At 44.4% G+C, this 24,547-nt stretch overlaps 1 protein-coding gene across 1 annotated transcript in view; it reads left to right on the top strand.

Moving 5' to 3' along the window:
- Positions 1-20,351, top strand: part of PLEKHG2 (pleckstrin homology and RhoGEF domain containing G2) — a 458,610-nt gene extending 438,259 nt beyond the window's left edge. The window contains exon 19 of the mRNA XM_078661322.1: positions 15,580-20,351. Coding sequence (XP_078517448.1) covers positions 15,580-20,207 — 4,628 coding nt within the window. The 3' untranslated portion in view covers positions 20,208-20,351. The remainder of the gene's footprint in view (positions 1-15,579) is intronic.
- The last annotated feature ends 4,196 nt before the right edge of the window (positions 20,352-24,547 follow it).

Raw genomic sequence — 24,547 nt, 5'->3', positions numbered from 1 at the left:
GGTTCTTACTATTAGAGTGAAGATGTTTCTATAGGTCATACTTACTTTGGGCTGGATTATACGGATGTATGATGATACATCGCAAACTAAAACAATGCATGCCTTTGCATCGCCGTTTTTAGTTCGCATGTACCGTCACAACACAAGTTTGTACAACACAAACCATTACTTCGTATTTCCTTTGAAATGGATACAAAGGGCTAGATGTAGGTAATTTGGATTTACGGATTCATAAATACCGAATTTTACCGATTCGGTATTTATGAATCGGTAAATCCAATGTAGGTAAAAATTCGGTGAAAAATACCGAATCGGTAGGATTTGGTATTTACCGAATCAGTATTTACCGACTCTATTTGCCATTGATTCCTAGGAATGAATGTCAATTACTGAATCGGTAATTACCGATTCGGTAAATACCGAAAAATTCAAGGGTGGCAGGGTGTCACTTTGACACCCTGTTGCACCCCTGATTAGGGCTTGTGTGCCCTAAGGGCATGTATGTGTGCCACATGGCACATGTGTAAATGCACATATTTGCATTTGCATAGGAATTCGTTATTTACCACCAATTAATAATTTGTGGTAAATAACGAATCTTGAAAGCACTGTAGCACTGTTTACAGTGCTACCTACATATCAAAATGCAGATTCAGTAATTTTACCGATTCGGTAAATTACTGATTCGGTAAAATTACCGAATCTGCATTTTCTTATGCCCCTACATCTCAGTATCCAAATACCGGTCGGTAACGGCCGAAAATCGGTATTTTCGGCCGTTACCGACCGGTATTTGGATACCTACATCGGGCCCAAAATTCCTTAACAATGCACCCGAATCCCTGCATGCTTTTACGTCGCAATTTGTTTTCCAAATAACCCCCCCACACTAATAAACTACCCTATATAACACACAGTCCACAACAGTACCCTACAGTACAATACAATACACTACCCTAAAGCCTAAAACAGTACCCCAACCACAAACCCCTGACACGACACTAAGCCCTAAACTGTTAAACAGTACCCTACACTACGACCCCCTGACACTACCCTAAACCCTAAAACACTACCCCACACTGACACTACCCTAAGCCCTAAACCCGAAAACACTACCCTACAATACGACCCCCTGACACTACCCTAAGCCCTAAAACACTCCCGTACACTACGACCCCTGACACTACCCTAAGCCCTAAAACACTACCCCACGAGCCCCTGACACTCCCCTAAACCCTAAAACACTACCCTACCCTACGCTATGACCCCCTGACACTACCCTCAAGCCTAAAGCCTAAAACACTGTCCCTTACTTCTCTCTCCTCATGGTTTCTCTCTCCCGGTTCCGGTTCCAGCGTCGCCTCTTCCTCGTCTCTGTCGCGGCGCACGTCCATCCCGGCGGCCGTCCATTACATCACATGCGTTTTAAAAGCATGTGCGTTTTAAACGCGCATGCGATGTAATGTGACGTGTCGTATTGTGTACGAGTGGTAACGTCACATGCGTTGTAACGCATGCAACGTAACGGCCGCGATGTGATGGCTGTTTGCCGATTATACATACCAATACCTGACAAAAAGAGTGGCATCAGGACAGCCATGCTCAAACTCATTCCCTGAAATATCAATGGGATGGTGAATTAGAACAAAATGATCGGTGTCCAAGATACTTCACAGACATGGGACATGCAGATAGTTTCAGGAGACTCACCCAGTGAGTTAAAATGCCCATGCTCACAGCAGGGGGATCCTTGATACATGTGGGATTTACAGCATGCTCGAGAGGCGTAGGTATTTTGATTTAAAAATACACGCCACTCAAAATAATACCTGGGCAGACCCAAGCAGCTTTACGGTGGGGCACTGAGTACATGGAGCGGGAGACAATATTATCCTTATGCAAGGGCGGTGCATCTCTTAGGGTGTGGGGCGTTGCCCCACTCATATTTTGCCCCCCAATTACATGCATGTATTATTTGTATTTCACTAACAGTGAAAAAATGAGCCACAACACTAGAAGTATGTAGAAGCTGCTTAAGGGGGAGGGGCTTATATTGACAGGCAAACTTCAGTGGTGACGTTAGCCAGTAGGCACCTAGGCCCAAGTGCGCATGCTGGGTTGGACAGCTTCCTTTCTCCGGCCAGACCGACATGTTCACTAGAGGCGTCTCTACGTACCCATTAGTGAGCCGGGAGCTGACTCACAGCTGCATCCCCAGTCTCGGAAATAAGCAGTGAGTTCCCGTGCCCCAGCCAGTCCTGGCACTGCTGTAACAACCGGAACAGCACCAGGATTGGCTGAGCTTAGAGAGTGAGATGGCAGGGTGGGAGGAGGCTGTCTCACCCCATTTGTGTGTGCTGGGAGATGGAGACAGTCATTGGTGGTTGCAACAGACTCCTACCTGCCCAGCTCCAAGCACGACCTAAGAGGCCCACACAAGTAGTGCTGTTGCTGTTAAAGAACTTAAGCAATACTATTGGGCAGACGTTTCTTTTTGGTGGATAAACAACTTGCACAAGTCGCCAGGTTAGGACTGGCAGAAATCTATGTTTTGTATATTCTAGTGCTGTTTCTAGGAGTCTCGGTTTAGTATTTAATACCCCTATTGGATAGAGCATTTAATACAAAAATGAATGAGTAATTGCGTTTTTTCCAATGTATAATTTTTATAGCGCTTCGTATTCCTGACAAGACTGCGAAGCACTCTGATTCGCCTTTGGTTCTCAAGGCCCACTTCACAGTGCATGGTTGATGGAGGGGTCTGGGCGGATTGTAGATTGGCCTATATGGGAGGTATTCTGTGCTGTGTGTTAGGATCTGAGATGCACTCCTATCATGGTGCGAGAACTGGGAGCAGTGGCTAGGCATGAGGGGACGCAGAAAATTGTGAGAATCTAATAATGCGATCGTGTTTGTGGGTCTAGCACAGCTGCCAGTAGGCCATGTATTCAAAGGAATAATTCTCTCAATGCTGAACAACTTTTATTTTTATTCTGCTGTGCTGCCTTTTGTTTTGATTGGTTTAAATTTATATGAGCCGGACCTAGTCGTGTCTATGCCAGCAGATTTCGCTGAAAAGATTTACCATGGTTTTCCAATCTGGTGAAAAATAAGCGACAATTAGTATAAATAATGGTTTTGCCTGATTCAGAAGTCTTAATTGTTTTAAACTGCACTGAGATTTCCTTTGACAAGGAGGAGTATGTTGATGCAGATGCCACAAGCATGTCCTAGATCAGATGTTCTGCTTTGTAGCCAGAGCTCTTATGTAAACTGTATCTGGTTTATTGAGACTGGACTGATACCACTCTGGATTAACTGTCTTTACTTGGTGATGAGGTGCTGGCAGTAACGGTGTAGGGGAGGGGTATTTTGGCTCTAAGCTTTATACAAGCCTATTTCTGTGATCTTTACCCCTTTATCCTAATGTCTCAGATTAATGATGATCCTCCCTTAACTCTTACGTCATTCTATCCATTATGAGAATGATGTGTGCCTCTAAAGCAAGCCTTACCAGCCCTTTTACGTTTGAGTCAAAACTGGAGCGTATCCTTGGAGAATATCGGAGCCGCTATGTGATTATCATAATCATATGAAAATGAAATGAAATTGGGGAGAGGGGTTGGCCTAACGGCTAAGGCGCTCGACCTCGGACCTGGGGAACTTGGTTCGAGTCTCGGTAACGACGCCAAAAACCCCCTGTGATTCTGGGCAAATCACTTAATCTCCCCGTGCCTAAAAAAAATGAGCGTGTCCTCATGTAACGTAACTGGTGCTATGTAAAGCGCTCTGATAACTGATTCGGTTCGGTTCTAGTTCGCGCTATATAAAACTCTGCAAAAAAAAAAAATAATAATCTCTTTATTGATGTTATAACTACACTTTCACAATTGCTTTATCAACTTTCTTGCTTCCTCAAATTTACTTGAAAATGCACCATTTGCCCACTTTTTGTTTCAAAATGTTCTCAGGGGTGAGGGAGGGAGACAGATACCCCCGAATCCCTTTATGTTGTCGGGCTTGTTCGTCTTTGGGTACTCATACAGAACTTTTAAGCCTCACCACTTTCAAATGTCACCAGCTGCCACTGCCCTTATGTCGGTGTTCCTCCCACCACCACTGCAGGATCATACCCTAGACAGACTAGGATCTCAAATATTACAATCCCTGAGGAGCACAGTGACTTTAGACATCGTATGAACATGATGACGTCGGCAAGGCTGGATGGAATTGGTGTCAGGGGAGTCCCTTTGAAGACCACAGGTGAGCGGGAATATATGTGGTAGAGCAGAAACATATGGGATTTGGCCAACATGTTTGTCTTGGGTTGGGGTTATGTACTCAGGTAAATAAATTGGGAATGGTGTCCTTTTGCAGCTATTGCTATTAAAGAGAAAAACAAGACTGGGCTGTTTTCTTTTGCCCCTACTTTTCTTATCAGTACTGGATCCATTGGTTGAATAGGCTTGGCAAAATGCTCTATTTAGGGGACTTCAGTGGCACACCCAATGGGATGAGAGGATGTCCCTATGTGAAACTGATTTATTTTTATATGTTTACAATCCAACTGCCACTAGTGGTAGAAAACTGCATATTTTTGGAGTTGTTGGGCAAAGCTCTAGCTTGGCATATATGGGCATCAATCAGTTTTATACCCCTTCTCTATCCGAGATCAAGTGAAAACCTGCTTCCACATTAGAATAGCTCTCAGTATGTTACATATCTAGCTATATATGTCTAGAGGAATAAAGGTGAATTCCACAAGCACAATTTGTACCCAGTCTTAGCAGAATTTGCCGAATAGTATTACAGCTTTAGGAACTACACAGGGCTCTCTGCTTCCTTTTTTACATAATTTATCAGCAAAATACATATGTCAGGAGATGTGTTTATTAATTCCAGATTGGCTTGGATGATATTTTACCAATCCATATCTGTAATAATGTTCCCAGATTTAAAAAAAATGTTGTCACTCTCTAGATCGGAGTGGATGGAAACTTGGCAAAATTGTAGGGACTGGTAGCCCGATGTGCCTTTGCTAGGTCTCAATATATGTGCTCCAGTGGATTTTGAGAAATTAACGTTCAAAAAAAGATATATATCTGTAACAGCGCACCGGGCAGCGCTCCGCTTCGCGTACTTTTCGCGTTACGGAGCTTTGTGAAGCGAAGCTGATTGGTTCTCCGGCGTCTGTAAACATTCCAAACAGTCCGTAGCGGCCGCCATCTTGTCTCTCGGTAGGATCGAGAGACAAGAGGAGGGCAAAGCGAAGGGGCAAATGACCATAAGGGGGCATAGTAGATCCTCCCTGACCCCCTAGGTTTGATGTGGAGGTTTTAAAAGGGCCCCGCGGGGCAAAAAAAATAAATAATAATAATAATCGAACGGCTGAATGGATTTGCACGAAACTTGGCAAAATTGTAGGGACTGGTAGCCCGATGTGCCTTTGCTAGGTCTCAATATATGTGCTCCAGTGGATTTTGAGAAATTAACGTTCAAAAAAAGATATATATCTGTAACAGCGCACCGGGCAGCGCTCCGCTTCGCGTACTTTTCGCGTTACGGAGCTTTGTGAAGCGAAGCTGATTGGTTCTCCGGCGTCTGTAAACATTCCAAACAGTCCGTAGCGGCCGCCATCTTGTCTCTCGGTAGGATCGAGAGACAAGAGGAGGCCAAAGCGAAGGGGCATATGACCATAAGGGGGCATAGTAGATCCTCCCTGACCCCATAGGTTTGATGTGGAGGCTTTAAAAGGGCTCCGCGGGGCAAAAAAAAAATAAAAATTTTTTTGGGGTGGGGTGCGCCCGGTTAGCGTAACGGGAAGCGGACTGGGGAGCGTACTACAAGGAAAGAAGAATGATTGACTTTTAACTTATTGTATGTTTATAGACTTTTTTTAAACTTTTTTTTCTGCTGAGTGACGTCTCGGCCTATCTCCACGGGATGCAGTCCCTACCATCTCGGCGTTTAAGCCCAGGGGGACCGGTAGTGTGGGAGAGATAACGTCTGTTAACGTTCGATTAGAAGGAAATCAGGAAGTGTTGAAAAACATTGTCTGCGCCATCTTGCCTTTTTTCAAATGCCACACTTTTGTCGTGCACGGCAGCCATTTTAGATGCCTTGACCAGACCCACTCTCTGCACGCTGTCGATCCGTAGCATGGCTCCCCACCCTCGCAAGCATCTCCCCCAGGCACTGGTCACCCCCGCTCTCTGTCTTATGCATGGGCAATAAACCTCCCCCCATCTGCGCTGCTCTTCCCTGAGAATCACACTCTGTGCCCGCCCGACACCTCCCTTTCGCCCTATTCACTACCGCAACCTCTGACACTCCTCTTCCTCTGTGTCCGATTGCCCAGGCCGGTCCCAGGCTATCAGCTAGCCCTGCAGATGTAGTTTATGGCCCCAGCTGTAAAGAATCACCCCTCTTCAAAGGAGTTATAGTAGATCAAGGCCCACACCCGATGAGATCCGTCACACCACACGCGTTCCTACTATCTGAAAACCATCCTGTATTGTGATTGGGGAGGGGACCGAGCCTGAAGCGGAAGATTCCAGGGATGACTCTTTGTACATCAAAGTTTTTACAATTATGTGTCACATTAAAAATATATAGCACTCCAACAAAGTAGTAGGATTATAAAACTTTAATAACTTATAAATATATACAACAAAACAAAAACATTTAACCATTTTTAGGGAAAAAGAAGGAACAATGGTCAGTAGCGGTCGGTTGTGCGAATAGTCCCACGGCAGCACAACGTCCAGATTTCTGGACGGCACCCAGGTGATGTTGCCTGGGTGCCGCACTGATTTGGGTATCCGGCGTGGGGCGTCCCGGGGGGTGGGTCGTCAGTAGCGGTCTGTTGTGCGAATAGTTCCAAGGCAGCAGAACGCGCTGATATGTGGATGGCACCAAGGTGATGTCCAGTAAGTTGCCGCCCTCCGAATAACGGCGTGGGGCGCCCCGGGGGGGGGGAGGCGGCGTGAACGGGCCTCCCCAGGTGGAGTCTCGTCTGCTGTAGTGGGGCGCCCCTTTACCGTTTCAGTTGCCATTCCGTCCGCTTTTGGTCCACTGTGTCAAAATCCGCCATTCAGCTGAGTTGCGCCCACTGTTGCGGTGCAGCGATAGGCGGCTGCCACAGGACTCTCAAAATGGCGGCAGGCTCTTTCCTTTTTGGGCCTGGTCCACTGAAATGGCCCTGGGACACCTTGGAAATCGGACGCTTGTCTGCTAGGTCTTGGACCCCATTCTCGAAAGCGTCCCCTCAGCCTTGAGGATTCTACAAAAGTCTTGGGGGCCCCGACTCCTGCAGGCTTCCGGTGGGGAGCGGCTGCCATGATTACTCGCGGAATGACCACGACGGAGCCACGAGATGGTGGTGCTTTCATGCTGACGCCAGCTTCAGTCTGAAACATCCAGAAACAAGGTGGGGCTTTCATCGTTTGGGAAAAAAAAAAGTTTTCATCCAATGAAAAGTGTTATTTTTAGGTCATATGATCAAGCCTTCCATCATTAGGAAACCAAAAGTAAAATGAACCAATGAAAAGTTTTATAAACAAGTCACATGACCTGTTATGCGGCATAGGGTATAAAAAGCGTAGAAAATCCGTTGGCACGTGAGGCGGCGTCAGTAGCGGACCGATGTGCGAATAGGCCGAAGGCAGCACAACGCGCCAAGATCCGGATGGCACCGAGGTGGTGTCCAGCAAGTTGCCGCACTGGTGTGGCCATCCTACAATGCTGAAAGTCGGCGTGGGGCGCCCCGTTGGCCTGTGAGATGGCGGCAGTAGCGGACCGATGTGCGAATGGGGCCAAAGGCAGCGCAACAATATTTTCTGAATAGAAGACACCACAAGGCGCTGAGATGCCAAGATCCGGATGGCACCGAGGTGGTGTCTAGCAAGTTGCCGCACTGGTGTGGCCATCCTACAATGCTGAAAGTCGGCGTGGGGCGCCCCGTTGGCCTGTGAGATGGCGTCAGTAGCGGACCGATGTGCGAATGGGGCCAAAGGCAGCGCAACAATATTTTCTGAATAGAAGACACCACAAGGCGCTGAGATGCCAAGATCCGGATGGCACCGAGGTGGTGTCTAGCAAGTTGCCGCACTGGTGTGGCCATCCTACAATGCTGAAAGTCGGCGTGGGGCGCCCCGTTGGCCTGTGAGGTGGCGTCAGTAGCGGACCGATGTGCGAATAGGGCCAAAGGCAGCGCAACAATATTTTCTGAATAGAAGACACCACAAGGCGCTGAGATTCGGTAGGCACCGAGGTGGTGTCTAGCAAGTTGCCGCACTGGTGTGGCCATCCTACAATCCTGCTCCGAATAACGGCGTGGGGTGCCCGAAGGGGGGGGGGGAGGCGGCGTGAACGGGCCTTCCCAGGTGGAGGCTCGTCTGCTGTAGTGGGGCGCCCCTTTACCGTTTCAGTTGCCATTCAGCTGAGTTTCGGCCGCTCTTGATGCTACAGCGACAGGCGGCTGCAACAGGACTCTCAAAATGGTGGCCTGTTCTTTGGATTTGGGCCTGGTCCACTAAAATGGCCCTGGGACACCTTAGAACTCGGACGCTCGAATTTTTTTTCCTTTCCTCTACATGCAAAAAAAGGTAAATGCCCGGTACGTTACACGCTTCATCTGCCACGATGTACTCTCCAGAGGAACCGAAAAAAAATATAGTTATGGTAACTATACCATGCATCGTCATATGGAGAGGTGGCACCGATTAATTATAGTGCTGCATAAAAGAGAGATTTGGAGGAGAACCCCCGACCTGCCAGTACATTCATCAAAGAAGTGGCACTGACAGCATCAGAGGCAAGGGAAACGGTCCCAAATATTTAGAAGAACTTTGGAAAGATTAAAATGACATGTTTAGATTGTGGCAAATTAATTTCATGTGGACAGATGAGTGTTACTCTAATAAATACAGCATATGAACATCATCATAGTCGATGGTTGGTAGAGACATTTTGACTATATCCTGGACCTGCCCGTCCTCGCCCAAAATGGCGCCGGAATAAATGTTGTGTACTGGTTGCACAACCTTGATATCACGAGATACGTATGCAGTTTTGAAGCACATGGCGGGCGGGGACGAGAATAGATTGAATATTTCGACATCCCTATTGATATTAAGTTCTGATGTGTTATTGATTACTGTACTATTGAAAGTTCAAATTAACGTCACCCATGGTACTTGCCCGCAAATGTATATCTAGATAATTTTATTGTAACTGGCCCTGTCGTATTTTAATTATAAAATGTACGTCCACCGATTCCGCAACTGTTAGACACCTTAGTTCTTGCAACCTAATGGCCCGCCCGTTACGTTCCTCTACAGTGTAAATGTCTACTCATCATATACGATTACAGTTTGCTCCGTGGCCGGCCCACGTGGTTATAGGCCCGTATTTGTATACTGACATTTTCACAATAAAGGTTTTTAAAAGAAAACATGGTAGTAGTATTTACATTGGTAAAGTTTTTAATAATAGTCACTGTTTTAGAATCAGTAAAAGGCAAGTGAAATAAAGCAGACCAATTACATGAAGGGTAAAAGGTATAATACGCAGGAACGCAGTAAAGATAAATGGTCAAGGGCTGTTGTGTTTTCTACTCCTGCAACATAAAGTGATCGATAAGAATCTCATATTCAGGCGTATCGGCGACTAAGACAGCAGGCCGACCCTCTTTTGCTCAACGGCTCCGTCATGGGACGAAGAAACGCCCTTTTTCTCGAAAAAGGAATATATTTTACTTGCAGGACAGTTGTAAATTTTCCGGGAAAGTACATTAGCCTGGAACATTATAACATATATTTAAGAAAAAATAATGTTCGAAAGTAATAAAAAGTGTAATCTTTAGGTCATATGACCAAGCCTTTCATCATTAGAATAAGAAAAGTAAAATGAACCAATGAAAAGTTTTATTAACAAGTCACATGACCTGTTATGCTTACGTTACGCGCTGCGCGTCGCGCCCCGGATCACTTCCGGATGCGCTAACGCGGCGCGTCTTATGACGCATTACGCGACAACGCAGGTCCAGAATATAGTCAAAATGTCTCCACCAACCAGCGGTCGGAACACAACCCCTTTCAGCAGGCTAAATAGTTCTGTTAAATGACAACAGAAGGGACAGGCAACAAGAACCATCAGTCAAAGAGGGGAGGGCTAGTTCTTCTCTACCGGGTCACGTTGGGGCGCTACCGGAACTGATCGAATTGGTAGTCTACAGTGTTTCTGGATGTTTCAGACTGAAGCTGGCGTTAGCATGAGAGCACCACCATTTCGTAGCTCCGTCGTGGCCATTCCACGAGCAATCATGCTAGCCGCTCCCCACCAGAAGCCTGTGGGAGTCGGGGGGCCCCCAAGACTTTTGTAGAATCTTCAAGGCTGAGGGGACGCTTTCGAGAATGGAGCCCAAGCTCTAGCAGACAAGCGTCCGAGTTCCAAGGTGTCGCAGGGCCATTTTAGTGGACCACGCCCAAATCTGAAGAGCCGGCCGCCATTTTGAGAGTCCTGTGGCAGCCGCCTATCGCTGCACCGCAAGAGCGGGAGCAACTCAACTACATGGTGAGCGAGACGCTGTAGTCGAAAGAGCGGGCGGTAAACAGCTGAATAGCGGAAGAGGCACAGTGTAGCAAAAGCGGGCGGAATGGCAACTGAAATGGTAAAGGGGCGCCCCACTACAGCGTGTCTTTAGGTGAAACGGATTGTGGGACAAGGTCAAGAATGGAAGAGTTACCAAAAGGCAAAAAGTTCCGCTTGATCCCGGGAGCCGGCCACCTATGTCGGGGGCGATCTCAGGCTACACCAGGAGAACACGACTTGGGGAGGGGGCCGGAGCCAAGCGCCCCCTCCGAGTCCGCGCCATCACACCGTCCCTCGGGGGCCTCCGTCAAGCGGTCAGGGTGGCACCGCATCACATTGTTCACAAATGCAGTCACGTCCTCAAACAGCCCCCACTTACTTTGAGAATAGTGAAGCTGAAGCAAGTGCAAATAGGCTTCAGACAGTGTTACAAGCACTCCTCAAAACTTTGAACCATCAGAGTGCATGAGTTTCATGCTCGATCGATTGAGCTAGCCGGATCGGGCAACAAAAAGTATAAAATAGTTATGTAAATAGTTGTTTAATAAAATGTTTTATCTGTTACTTTGCTGGTGTGTTGTATATATTTGTAATATTTGCATAGAGTTTATCGTTATTTTGGGCGGGGTGGGTGGCGGAGCCGAGCTGTATTGCAGCCATCATGGTGTGGAGTTCAGTTCATCTCACTAGTTTCGTATTTGTCATGAGGGGTTGTTCCTAATGTTTCTATTTTAGCGAGGTCAAAAAGAGATCCCATTAGTGGCCTACTGATTTTGCTCGATTCCTTTTGTTTTTTTACACGATTTTTCGCTATCTGCAAAGACTAAACAGAGTATTGCGACTCTGTGCTTGTTTGTAAATAGAGAATGAACCATAGAGAACCAATTCTAAAACAGTAAATGCTTGGATAACAATCAATCAAATGGAGAGAGAAGCAGGCACGACGGATTACAACGGGGGCAAAGGCCTGCGTTAACTACCCTTCACTATCTGCAAAGATAGAGTACTCCTAATAGAAATGAGGGGGGGGCAGCATTCAAAGCAGATCAGTGTGCATAAACACGAAAATGTTTTTTCTTACCATGTACTTGACATTCGACAGCTTATGATATTTGCTATTAAAAAACCATTGAAATTCACTGAAAAAAACCATAGGTTATAGACCATATATATTTAGGAATTAGCATTTACAAAACCTTGAAAATTCACTGAAAAAACCATAGGTTATAGACCATATATAGTTAGGAATTAGCATTTACAAAACCTTGAAAATTCACTGAAAAAACCATAGGTTATAGACCATATATAGTTAGAAATTAGCATTTAAAAAAACCTTTTTTTACTCACACAAAACCATTGAAATTCCATATATAGTTAGTAGTACTAACTATATATCGCGCACCCGCAATCCACTGCTGATCATGTCACATATTACATCATTCATGACATGGTCAGTGACATCACTGATGACATCACTGATGACATCTCAAATGACATCACTGATGACATCTCATTTGACATTACTGATCACATCACTGATGACATCATTCATGTGATAATACGATGAACCTCTTCAGACTCTAATATAACCTTACATACACTCAGTGTAAACAGACACTCACAGACTGTCACTCATCCATGGAGTTACTTACACACCTAGTCAGTCATACAAAGAATCAATTACACCTCCATTTCCTCAACTATACAGTTATACACACCTTACTTATTCAAACATATACTAACACATATTTACTCTCTTTTACAATCCCTGATACAAGTTCACAATCATCCATACAGTCACTCACATATTCACTGGCTCTTATGCACAGTTATTTATATATGCCAACTCTCACATGTACTATGTTTTACATATGTACTTACTTTGACATGTAGCACTGAGATATCCATTCACTCACCAATGCACTGATGCACACAGTCAACCACCCATACAGCTGTTTCCACATGCACTTTTGAACCCATACATCTAGTGAATCAACTGCTCACACATCTATGCACAGAGTCATACACCTCCCAGCCACCCACACACACACTCAGTCTCCAAAACAAATACTTGAGCAACCAATCAATAACCCATATACTTACTCATATAGCTACTGATCAACACATGCAGCAGTTTACAGAACAACAAACATAATGATGCACAAATTAACACAGTTCAGTCACTAACCCATGCACTCAGTGAGACACATTTAACCACTCACTCATACAGTCAGTCATGCACCTACTAAATCCTTCATCCAGACATTTCTACATCCACTCATTCTTCAATATGTAAGACATATTTTAACTTTACAGAAATACACAGTCACTGGTTGTTGTCATCAGTGATGTCATCAGTGATGTCATTTGAGATGTCATCAGTGATGTCATTTGAGATGTCATCAGTGATGTCATCAGTGATGTCACTGACCATGTCATGAATGATGTAATATGTGACATGATCAGCAGTGGATTGCGGGTGCGCGATATATAGTTAGTACTACTAAATATGGAATTTCAATGGTTTTGTGTGAGTAAAAAAAGGTTTTTTAAATGCTAATTCCTAACTATATATGGTCTATAACCTATGGTTATTTCAGTGAATATATATATATATATATATACATATATACACACACATTATAAAAAATGACATGTCCAATTACACGCATTTTGTGCATAAATATTCCCAGTTACTATTGTCTTCAATTTCTGCATATATGTTTATCATCGTAAACCCACATATATAGAGAGAGAGAGAGAACCACGCTACATAACCAAACATAAATATTTCACCATGGAATGGATTTCTTACAATTTATGGATTTATTTTTACTTTATTATGCACAATGGATGACCAGCTGCACTACATGGGGCCAGCACACCAAGAACCTGCTAGTGCTTACTGGAAAGGTGTGGAAAATTGAGATTGGAGGGCGGTTGGCTGACCTCACCCATCTGGGGGTGACCAGCAGACTAAGGCCATATGTATGAAACTTAGGTTTTGCCATTCTCAAATAGCGATTTTTAGAGAATGGCTATTTGAGAATTGCAAAATGCTATGTATGTAGGATTTGCAAATAATTTTGCCAATCCTACATATTCCTTAATTGCGAATCGCATATTGCAATTCGCACTTCAGGAATACCTCCCCATTCATTCCTATGGGTGTAGGCCCATAGGAATGAATGGGAAGACATTCTCAATTTGCAATTCTCAATAAGAGAATCGCAAATTGAGAATGCAGTTTCAAGGGTGCCAGGGTGTCAAAAGGACACCCTGTTGCACCCCTGAAATGTGCATGTGTGCACATATGGCACACCCTAAGGGCATGTATGTGCGCCACATGGCACTTTGTAAAATGCAAAAAAGTACATTTTTCAAACAAATAGCAAATTACCACCAACTTGAAGTTGGTGGTAATTTGTGATTCCTTAAGGCCAAATTGCACTTTTTCTGTGCTTCTTACATTGCATTTAAGGAATAGCAATTTGCGATTCCTTAAATGCATTTGCAAAATAAGGAATCGCAAATTTTACGATTCCTTATTTTGCGAGGCTGTTTTGTGTTCATACATACCTTTAAGCCTAACTGTGATCGCAAATGCCGAAATTCTGAGAATTTCGGCATTTACGATCGCAATTTGGAATGATACATATGGCCCTGAGGGAATTGAGGAACCTACAAGGATTTTGCAGCCGGGATGTGATCGGCATCTCCATGCTTTAGAGGTTTGGTTCGCAAAGGGTCGAAAAACCGAGCTTTGTATGGCAGACTCTGAAGTATTTCTATACCCATGCTTTTGACTCACATTAAGAGTCCATATGAAGAATGACTCCCATGTCTCCAGTGGTGTAGCGCTGCAGCACAGGATGATGCTGGCGGTAATGTCAATGTCTTATGGAGTTGGCCATCAGCACCAAATTTAGGGTGGCTAGGGTGTATTACACACACACTTGTTAGATTAAAAATAATGAGGAAATCAAAGACAACCTGTTTTAGATTATGTGATCAGTTGGGCAACTTGTTCCACACTGTGGAACTATGCTCCGACTGAAGAGATTTTGGATGGTTTAAGTGTCTGTCTGAACTCCTTACTGAATAGCATATGGGAGAATGACATGGGACACTATATAATCGAAAGCTATATAACACAAGTTTGATATTTAACCATAGGGACAAAGTGGTTCTCTGGGGCAGCTCTGAGATTCCAGCCTGGAAAATGGCTATAATATGGACCGATGTATGCATTCTGAGAAATGTGTATATCAGTGTGGAGGGTGCCCTAAGCAAGACAATAAAGTCTGGGGTACATAGTTGAGGTATAGAGAGATGAATATTGACTCTGTGCAATGAGTCTGTTTGGGTGCCTATTGAATAGCCTACTGGTGCCTCTTGTCCTCATGATGCAAATCTACTACTATCTAATAGATATCTCAACATAGCTCTACATGTTGCTTCAATGAGGCCTACATATTACATATAAATACATGCTGATTCATAGCAATGGATTATTTTCTTTCTAGGTGGGCTACATATGTTGCATAATGCACTCAATACCTTTGATACAGCTTTATGGTGTTTGCCCTCTTCTTATACATTGCCATTATATCAGCCTTCTTGTAATAAATAGGTATTAAACAAGTTTATTCTTTAGGTACTAAATGTAGGCACTTGAAGATAGATATTGTTCTCCAACCCATTCCCAGTTATAAATTGATACAGTGAGCAACTTTTGTTGTGTGAATTCTATATATTCACATTTGTATAACTCCACTTTCTAATGGGTGGTCTTGGAATGGAAACTCATCTTTCTAAAATTGAAAACTGTAGACTTTAACATAACCAAAGAAGTCTATAAAAGGTATAAGCTGAAAACATTTGTTACAGAAACACAACATTTTTCTTAAAACTGTTAAAATTATTAAAAAAATGTAAATCAAAATATTCAAAGATTATTGATAGTGTTTTTTTCTCTTCTTTCAGTTGAGCCACAGGTCTATGGCCATGTACTCATCCGCGAATCACTGCTGCATCTAAACTGCATTCAAGAAAACAGTTCCCTCATTTCCGCTGTGAAAGAGAGTGTCAATGACCTTGAAAATAGCAACCAGAAGCAATTTCCTGCATCGAATGATACTGACACATTACATCGAGAAGAAACACCAGTGTCACTTGAGGGCCTAGCTGAGTCTTTGGAGGAGGACTACTTTTCCACCCCAAATGAGTTCACAAGTTTGATTTCACTTGTGTCTGAAATTTCAACTTTAGATCCAGAACTTGAAACACCAATGACATCAAATGCCGTGAATGGAGAAATAACTGACTGTGTGCAGCATTCATATCAAGAAGTAACCTCAGCTGAAAATATACTGAATGAAATACCTAAAATGCTTTCACAGAGCCTATCTAATATTCAAGAGTCAACAAAATTAACATCTGAAATTGGATGCACGGACATATCGTCAATGCCTTTCCAAATGAAAGAGCATGTTTTGGAGGCACAAGAATCCTTACCTCCAACTAGACTCCAGGATCGATCTGATATTACCACCCCAATCCTGAGTATTGATACAAGGGCACTGGAATTAGTATCCAAGGTTGAACCACATGAGCAATTGGAGATCACTCCCGCAGAGCAGGTCAGTGTTATTGAACCGGTTGAATACACTTTTCAACATGGATCCCTTAAATGCATAGACATTCCAGCAGCAAACGTGGAGAGTGTGTCACCAGAATTGGAACTAGAAGAGCAAGAAGATGTTGTCAATGAGAAACTTTGTGATTTGAACAATTGTTCCAAGATCCTACCACTAAGCATGGATTCTGTCAATGAGACTGTTTTGTTACCACAATTTATAACAAATAATGACATTACATCGCTTTCCTCTTTGGAATCAAAAAAGAACAATATTGAGCCTCAGATGCAACATCCACCAGAAGCCCCAAGTTCTTCTGCTCAAACTACAGTGTCCAGAACTGATGTCACTGAAGTAGAAAATGACAGCGAAGTAGCATCATTGATTACAACTTCACCCAAGGAAAGGGATTTTTTACCATCTGCCACCCCTAATGAAGATATTGATCCTGATGTAAATACTACTTCAGTTGTGCACAACAACACAATACATCTTGCATCTCCACAAGGAGCTAGTGAGGAACCTAATTCAATACCCAATTTAATTGAGACAGCGGCCAGTGTATCAATAGTTACTGTACCTGTTAATGTATTGTCTCCAGCATCCACTTTAAGTTGGGAGTCAGAACAGCAACCAGTAATTTCAGATACACTTAATATCTCATTCACACTTCCTCTAGAAATGGGAAAGAGTAGTCTAAATTCAACACTGTTCACAAGCTCTGAAATAATTGAGGATTATCCACACTCTAAATTGAAACCTGAAGCACCAACCAATATTAACAAAGATGATAAGTATGTAAAGGCCATGGACATATCATACAATGAAAACCATGAGATAAACTCCTCTTCCTCTCCCTGGTCTGTTGAAATTGATCCTCCAGCACAAGGGGCAGAATTACCATGCCTAAGCAGTCAAAGTCCTCAACAAGTGCAAGCTTCCATTGCTGCAGTGGCCAGCCTTCAGCCCCCAGAGCACATACAGATTGAGGAGACCACTTCCCTGATCTTGAATGACAGGGGGAGTTTGCAGTCAACAGGTTATTCTACATCCAAAGATAGTTCCTGTTATCTGCAAACTACAGATTGTGAAAGGACATTGCAGGCACCCAATGCTAAGAACAAACCATTGGTATTTTCCAGGCCTCCAGACACTCCAGACAGCTCACCTCTTTCCCCAGTGGAACACTCCTCTGTATCCTTCAGTCCCAATCTAAGGATTCACCCCCCTGCATTTGTGCAAAAGAAACTTTCCAGTTCTGCTGCTTTATCAAAGTACCTCACTGCTTCTTGTATTGGCCAAAGTCTTCCCCAAAAGAGTGTGCTGACCAAATCTAAAAGTTGTGAAATTGGGGAGACAGTTCTAAAACCTCAGCATCATATTTCCCGGCCGCTGTCATCTTCTTCATTTCGGGGGGGATACAGATCACCATCTCCCGTTAAAATTAATTCATTCAGCAGACCAAAGTCATCAGGCTTTGCAAAAGAGGGAGTTAAAATAAAACGATCTGCTTCACTTTCTCTCACCCATGCCAAAGAAAACTCTTGTCAATCCATACCCCTTTTCTGTCATCCTGGTAGTAGTCCAGGAGCATTAACAAGCACCAGGGAGAAATGTTCTGGTGCATCAGATAAGATCCTATGCTTTTCAGGCATAATACCTTTGAGCACAAAGCCACCAAACGTGATGACCTCACAGTTGAAGACAGTGGATCAAAGACCTCCAGAATGTAAAACCCCAAACCAGAGGGCCTCAGACTTGAGGTCATTAAAGCAGGGACTGTCAGGCACGCAGTCATCAGACCCTAGGCCCTTCGAGATGAGGTCCGCACACTCATGGCTGCCTGACCAGAGGATGTCAAATTCAAGGCCATCAAGTTCTAATCCTTCAGACCCACAGTTGTTAGACTTCATGTGTTTAGATTTGGCAATACCATACCCAAAACTGACTGACCCAGGACTGGCAAAGCCACAGCGATCAGACTTTGAGCCATCAAAGTCAAGGCCACCTGATGTGAGTGCATCAGGCATGTGGATGTCAGAGCCACCACTATCAGAATCACGACCAACAGGCTCATGGTTTCCAGATCGCAAGCTGTCAAACCCTGTGCCATCAAATCTAAACCTACCAGATCCAAAAACACCAGACTCAAGTCTTTCAAATCCAAGACTGTCAAAACAAACAGCTTCAGACCCAAGACTATCAGATTCAACCAAGTCAGGCTCAAACCTATTAGGTCGAAGGCAATCAGACCCATGTCTACTAGACTTGTGGATTTTAGGCCCAAGGCCATCAGACAGGAGTGTATCAGACCCAAGGACATCATTAGATCAAAGACTTTCAGAACCAAGGTCATCAGATTTCACACCATCAGATCCAAGGCTGTCAGACCCACAAACAGACCACAGCTCATTAGACCTAAGAAAATTAGACCCATATTCATTAGAACAGAAAAAATTGGAATGGAATCCAAGTGTGGTATACCCTAAGCCATCAGACCCAAAGCAGTCAGACACAAGACATCCACACCAGAGACAGTTGGACACTAGACCACTAGAGACAAGGTCTTCAGTCCCAAAGTCAATTGACCCCAGGGAATCAGGCCATCAGAGACGATCAGAACAGATTCCTTCAGCTGTGCAACCATCTGAATCTAACCAGCAGTCTTTAAATGAAAGGCATTCAGATCCAAAGCAACCAGACTCAAGGCTTTCACAACCAAAACCATCAGACTTGAGGTCTTCCAACCATAGCCTTTCATACACAGAACCTTCAAACACAGGCTCACCCTACCAACATACCTCCGATCTGAGACAATGCAACCCAATCACTCAAGGCCTAAATTCCTCAGACCTAAGATTTCCAAATCCAGTGCATGTGGACCTGAAGCCATCAGAGCAGACTGTCTGTTTGCCCTCTGGTTCAGCAGTTGTCATTGCTTTTCCACGCCCATCTCCTGGAAAAACTTCCAGAATGCCTTCCATTCCCCAACCTAGGTGGTCTCCCACTTCTTCTACTGTTTCAGAGCCTAATTCGCGGGTGCAGTCTCCCTCTCCAGTATGCAGGAGGATATGTTCCCCTCCCCCAGACTTCAGCTGTACAAGAGGAAGGCCACCTCGATCTTCATTTGTAGGTTCCAGAGTGTGTGCATTCACTCCACTGTGCATGAATTCCTCTGAGAGGTCTCCTTCCTTATCTGCAGGTTCAACTCCTACATGCACGAGCCCAAGCACTTCCATGCCAGTATCACCACTAACCATCAGCCCCAATACAGGGCCATTCAGTTTACCTCAAAGCAACAAGAGAACAAGAGGAGGCAATCTTCCTTCGACTGCCCTCAAGGAAAGAAGCATTAGCCCACTGCGTCCTGGCCGACTTTCTCTTGGAGCAAGAGAAGATGAGTCTGTCATATGGGGAACCATGGGATCAATGGGTAGCCCACCATGCCAGAGTCCCGGCATCCAGTCACCGGTAAGAAGTGGGGGTGGTAGTCTCAGCTCTCATGAGCTAACTTGCATACACTGGCCAGATGTTCGCGAACTTCGATCAAAGTACGTAGGCCATGAAAATCATGAAGAATTAAACTTTCAGAAAAAAGCAGATGAAAGGTGTGCTAGTTCTCCAACCATTGTCAAATACAGAGAAGATGATGTTGGCAGACCAGAGGAGAGAAAGCTTCTTGTGGATAATGTGGCACTCTGTGTCCCAGTGCAAGAAACCGTAACAAATGTGTCAGCTGATGAATTGCTTTACACTCCAGACCGGGAGGACTCGCCTGAAACCCAGGACAAAGGCCTACTGAAGGCAAGCTATTCTACCACAGTCAACATCCAGATAGGGGGCAGTGGTCGCATTGCCTCTTTCAGCAATGCCCAGGTCAGCCTTACACATCCCTTTTTGGCAGCCCCAGAATCCCAAAATGTAAGGCGGGTGAACATCAATGGGGGCCCCTTGGACACTCAACAAAAGACCTGAGTTTCCATTATCTCCGACAATCCTCTGTGTCACACGGATTGCAGCACTTTCCTTAATGTTGCCTGCCATACCAGCCAATTGCAGGGCCAAGATAAAGAACTTCCAACAGGAATACTGGAAGTTCTAGGACAATCTGGCCACAAGGTTTGCAAGATCATCTGGAACAAAGGAAATATCCCATGGGATCAAGTCCACAGTGTGTGAAAAGACATAGATGTTGTATAAGATGCCTGTAGAGAGACATGTTGGGTGCCAAGCTGCCAAAGAATATGCTCACAAAATGTGGTACCTGAAACCAGACCATGTGCTGTACAGAGAAGAAACGAACAATGTTCTAATTCAAGTTGGCTGCGAATTTGTATAAAGTGTCTCCTGTCTCAGTGAATGTAGTGTGAAGAATAAGCCACACAAATCTTTCCGTGTTGCTTACAGTGGTGCTCACAAAAGGTGAACCCTCCCCTTTCAAACTGACACCACCCTCTTCTTGTGAGACTTATGGTTTTAGTTGCACTTAAAGCTTCAGGCTATAACTTGCCTGTCAACTGGTTTTCTATGAGATTACCCTGACTGCTTGAATCTACATGAGGGGCCCTTTTGTGTAATGTGGGGACCAAAGTGATTCCTATGGACTGGGACACAAATGTCTTGGGTTTTCGAATGGTAGCACTTCTGCACCACTTGGGGTGTTTGTGTGGCAGACATGGTAGGCAAAAGGTTAGGCTGCCCTGCATCCGGCACCCACCTTCTACTTTAGGTGGGAGAGGTGAGGCATTACTTATCAGCCCATTTAAAGGGAACATTTGGAAGCAGTGGCTATTTTTAGATCTTTCTGCTGAATCCTTCGGTGCTGTGCTTGGGAGGTGGGCATATGGTTCAGAGGTGTATTTCTTCCAACTGCAATAAGAGAGTGTGATTATCAAGTGGAGATCATTGTTGAATGCCAGATAAGGCCAAGTTGGAGGACAGAGATGTGCGGGTCCATGTTATACTGTTCTAAACATCCTGTGATACTAGCCATCTGACCGTAAACAGAGGCAGATGATGACATGATGTGCGAAATCTTGTGATACTGCAGAAAACATCTTGAGATTATGTTTTCCGACCATCAACAGAGGCAGATGATGATATTCTATGGTGTTTGCATGACTTGTTGCATGGATTGACTCCCACTTTGCACTGGCTAGAGGTACATACATTTGACTTGGTCAGTCACCCATCCACAGCAACCACTCAGTAGGTCAGTAGTGCCAGCTTGTACCATACACAGCAGCATTGGGTCTGCCTCAGACCATCAGTTTTCCAGGGTCTGTGTAGACAAACTGCAAGTCAAACCACATAGGCTGTGACACTTGTGTAATCAGGTATAGCTTCTGTGATGTTAATATGTTCTTTCATCAATGCCAGATGATGGTTTACAGCAAGGGGGTTTGTTTCAAAGGTGTAACTGGGATGGGTGAAGGGTTGTGACCCTCAACACTGGGCCTTCCTGATTATCCTGCTATTGTGCTGATATGTCTATTGTTGGTATTTTACAAATCCTTCCACAACCGAACAGACTATCATTATGTTCTGGTGCTTAACCTCCTTCAAAGCATAGGAGCTATTGAAAAAGTGAAATAATCCATGATAATGATCTCTACCGAAGTAAATAATGCTTATAGGCTCAATCTAGCTAGTGTTTTTTTTAAAGTTTCCAAATGTGTTCTTTCTTCCTTCTAAGCAGTGGATTTCTAATATATGTTGATCTTTTTTTTTTAATACCAACAATTTGGAGATATTCGGAAGCATGACCTGTAGCTGGCACCGGTTATTGTGGGGACTGCCTCCCAGGGCTAGCACTCATGATCTATGCACCCAGTGTCTACCGGAGTGTCCAAGATGGGGAATAACCCCAGAAACTGTCTGTCAAGTCCCAGAGAAGCCAATGCACTATCTTCGTAAGAAATATTCATAATGCTCTTAATTAAAACAGAACCTCATGCTTTCTAGAGACAAAGCGGAGAGGGAAACATTTAAATGCATTATTAGAAATTTTTTAGCAACTGTAAAGAAGGAAGGACTGAGGGAGGGGCATGCTGTGAAAATGAAAACGATGACAGATCAGTCCTGTACTCAGTTTTCAAATGCACCCATATCCACAAAATGTATTAATTGCACAATCTTTTAGAAATTGAAGGACTTTTTGATAGCGCGAGCGCAAAAGTCGCTCCCTGTGCCGTAACATAAACTGAGGAGGCTTCACAAAAATATTGTGGGGGGCCACTAAATCTACACTTAAGCCAACTGCCACTCAAATATATACAAGCCTTGGGCAAATAGGACACTTGAGGAGAACCCCTGCACCCTGCACACTCCAGGCCTGGTCGATACCTTAGACAATGGTAAGTGGCAAAAGGTGATTCAGGTCACACGCTTGTGTTCGAATGAGAGTTTTTCATTGTTTTCATGAGCTTTTCCACTCCATCCACTCCACTGTACATGTTCTTGTCTTTCTCAGCACTTAGCGTCTTAAGGGTCGAGCTGGGAGGATCTCTTTCCGGGTCATGCCATATAAACCAGGTGTCCGCCACTGCTTTATTGTCTGAACTTTTGAAGAAAGCAAAATTGACATCTTGCACATGTCTTCCCAAAATGTTTCTATTGCTCAAAACACTTAGGAACACTGACAAATTCAGGCACACTTTCAAGCGGACAAATAGTATATATACCTTAATTCTGTGCTTACCAGTCCTCAGATATACCTAGCACATGACTTACAGGGCGGCCCTCAAACTTGACCGATAAATCCCTCTGTCGGCCAGACAGTGCTAAATTTGTCCTGGTGGCTGCAGATAGTGGCACAAGCATTCACTTTGGGGGATCTGGATGTATTTTTCATGCTGTGCGGGGGGAAAGAAAGGCAGGAAAGGATGAGGAAGAGAAACAAACAAACAAAACAATGACAAAGGGAGAAAGACGGAATCCTTATGAGTGAGATAAACAGGCAAGAAGAGTGGAATGGTGGAAGAAAGAGGCATAAGTGAAATCAAGACTAGACAGCCATGATATAGGGCCACCTTGGCACTTGGCGGCCTTTGTTGCGGTCTTTTCAGAAAAACGTAGGTTCTCCGTGCTTTCATTTTTACAAGCTCTGCATCATTGTGTTCAGTAAGGTTTTGTGTTGGCACTCTCATGATGATGTAGGCTGTGGAGGGGCACAGATTCTATTCATAGCACTTCTTCAGCGCATGGCTACCCAACGTGCCCCCATCTCTAGTCAGTTAGCCAGACTCAGAGTCACCATATTTTAGGTGAAAAGATATATCTTAAGTGTTTGGAGAAGCTGAGTGTGTTCTCATTCTTCCAGAGTTGGAACAATAGCCCTGCAGCCCCTGTGGTGCAGGGGTCCCAGCCTCTAAGGGGCCGCCTCTGGCACTGTGGAAAGGAGTCAGACCCTTGGCCTGATAGCTCCTGACTGGGTCCAGAGGGTGGGGGACCCCCTCCATGTACTGTGCAGGTTTTCCCCTTCAAGTTTTGTTACCCCACTGCATATTTCCTAAGTGCTGCGGGTAACGTTTTCAATAACTTGGGTGTTAAATGTGCAAACAAACGCCTTTTGCCCCAGGCTTTCTTTACCCTGGGAATGGAGAGTGGACCTAGATTGCCAGAGCGTAGCAGTTTTCTAGGACAGTAGGGATGTATCAAATGTTGTAAACATTTCGGTCCCTTCACATGCGCCGACTGATGGGCTGGCCATAGGGCCTTGATTTGTATCCTCTTATGTTTTGGTAGCCAATGTAAGCTGGGTAGTGCGGATGAATTAGCTTGATATTTTGGTATTTACTGGAGAATTCAGGCCGCAGCGTTTTGAATCACTTGAAGTGTTTTGTTCACTGATTGCAGCCTCCCCAATATAGAGAGTTCGCATAGTCTAGGCGTGATAGCACCAAACCTTAGACTACCACTCTCTGTATGGGGCCTGGCAACCAGCCTAACAGTTTCCAGAGGGGTCTCAGCAAGCCAGAGCAACATGAGGACAGTTTCCTAGCCGGAGCCTCCATAGTGAGTTTATTGTCACTTATAACACCCAGGCTTTTTACTTCTGACTTAAGCGAGGGATGATCTCCGAGGAACTTAGGCCAACAATATTCATTCCAGATGGATGGGTTACTGCCAACTAACTAATACCTCAGTTTTGTTGCTGTTAAATGTTTGGCAGCTGGCAGACATCCAATCTGTAACTTGCCTTAAACAGGAGTTAAGTTGGCAAAACATTGCTCCTGTGTTGGCTTAAGTGAGATAATATTCTGTGTGTCGTCTGCATATGACACAGTTTTAAAGTCCATGGGAACATGTGATAT

This window comes from Lissotriton helveticus, chromosome 9 (genome assembly GCF_964261635.1).
Source record: "Lissotriton helveticus chromosome 9, aLisHel1.1, whole genome shotgun sequence".
In the NCBI taxonomy this organism is placed as follows: domain Eukaryota; kingdom Metazoa; phylum Chordata; class Amphibia; order Caudata; family Salamandridae; genus Lissotriton; species Lissotriton helveticus.
This window is presented reverse-complemented; position numbering and strand designations above follow the sequence as displayed.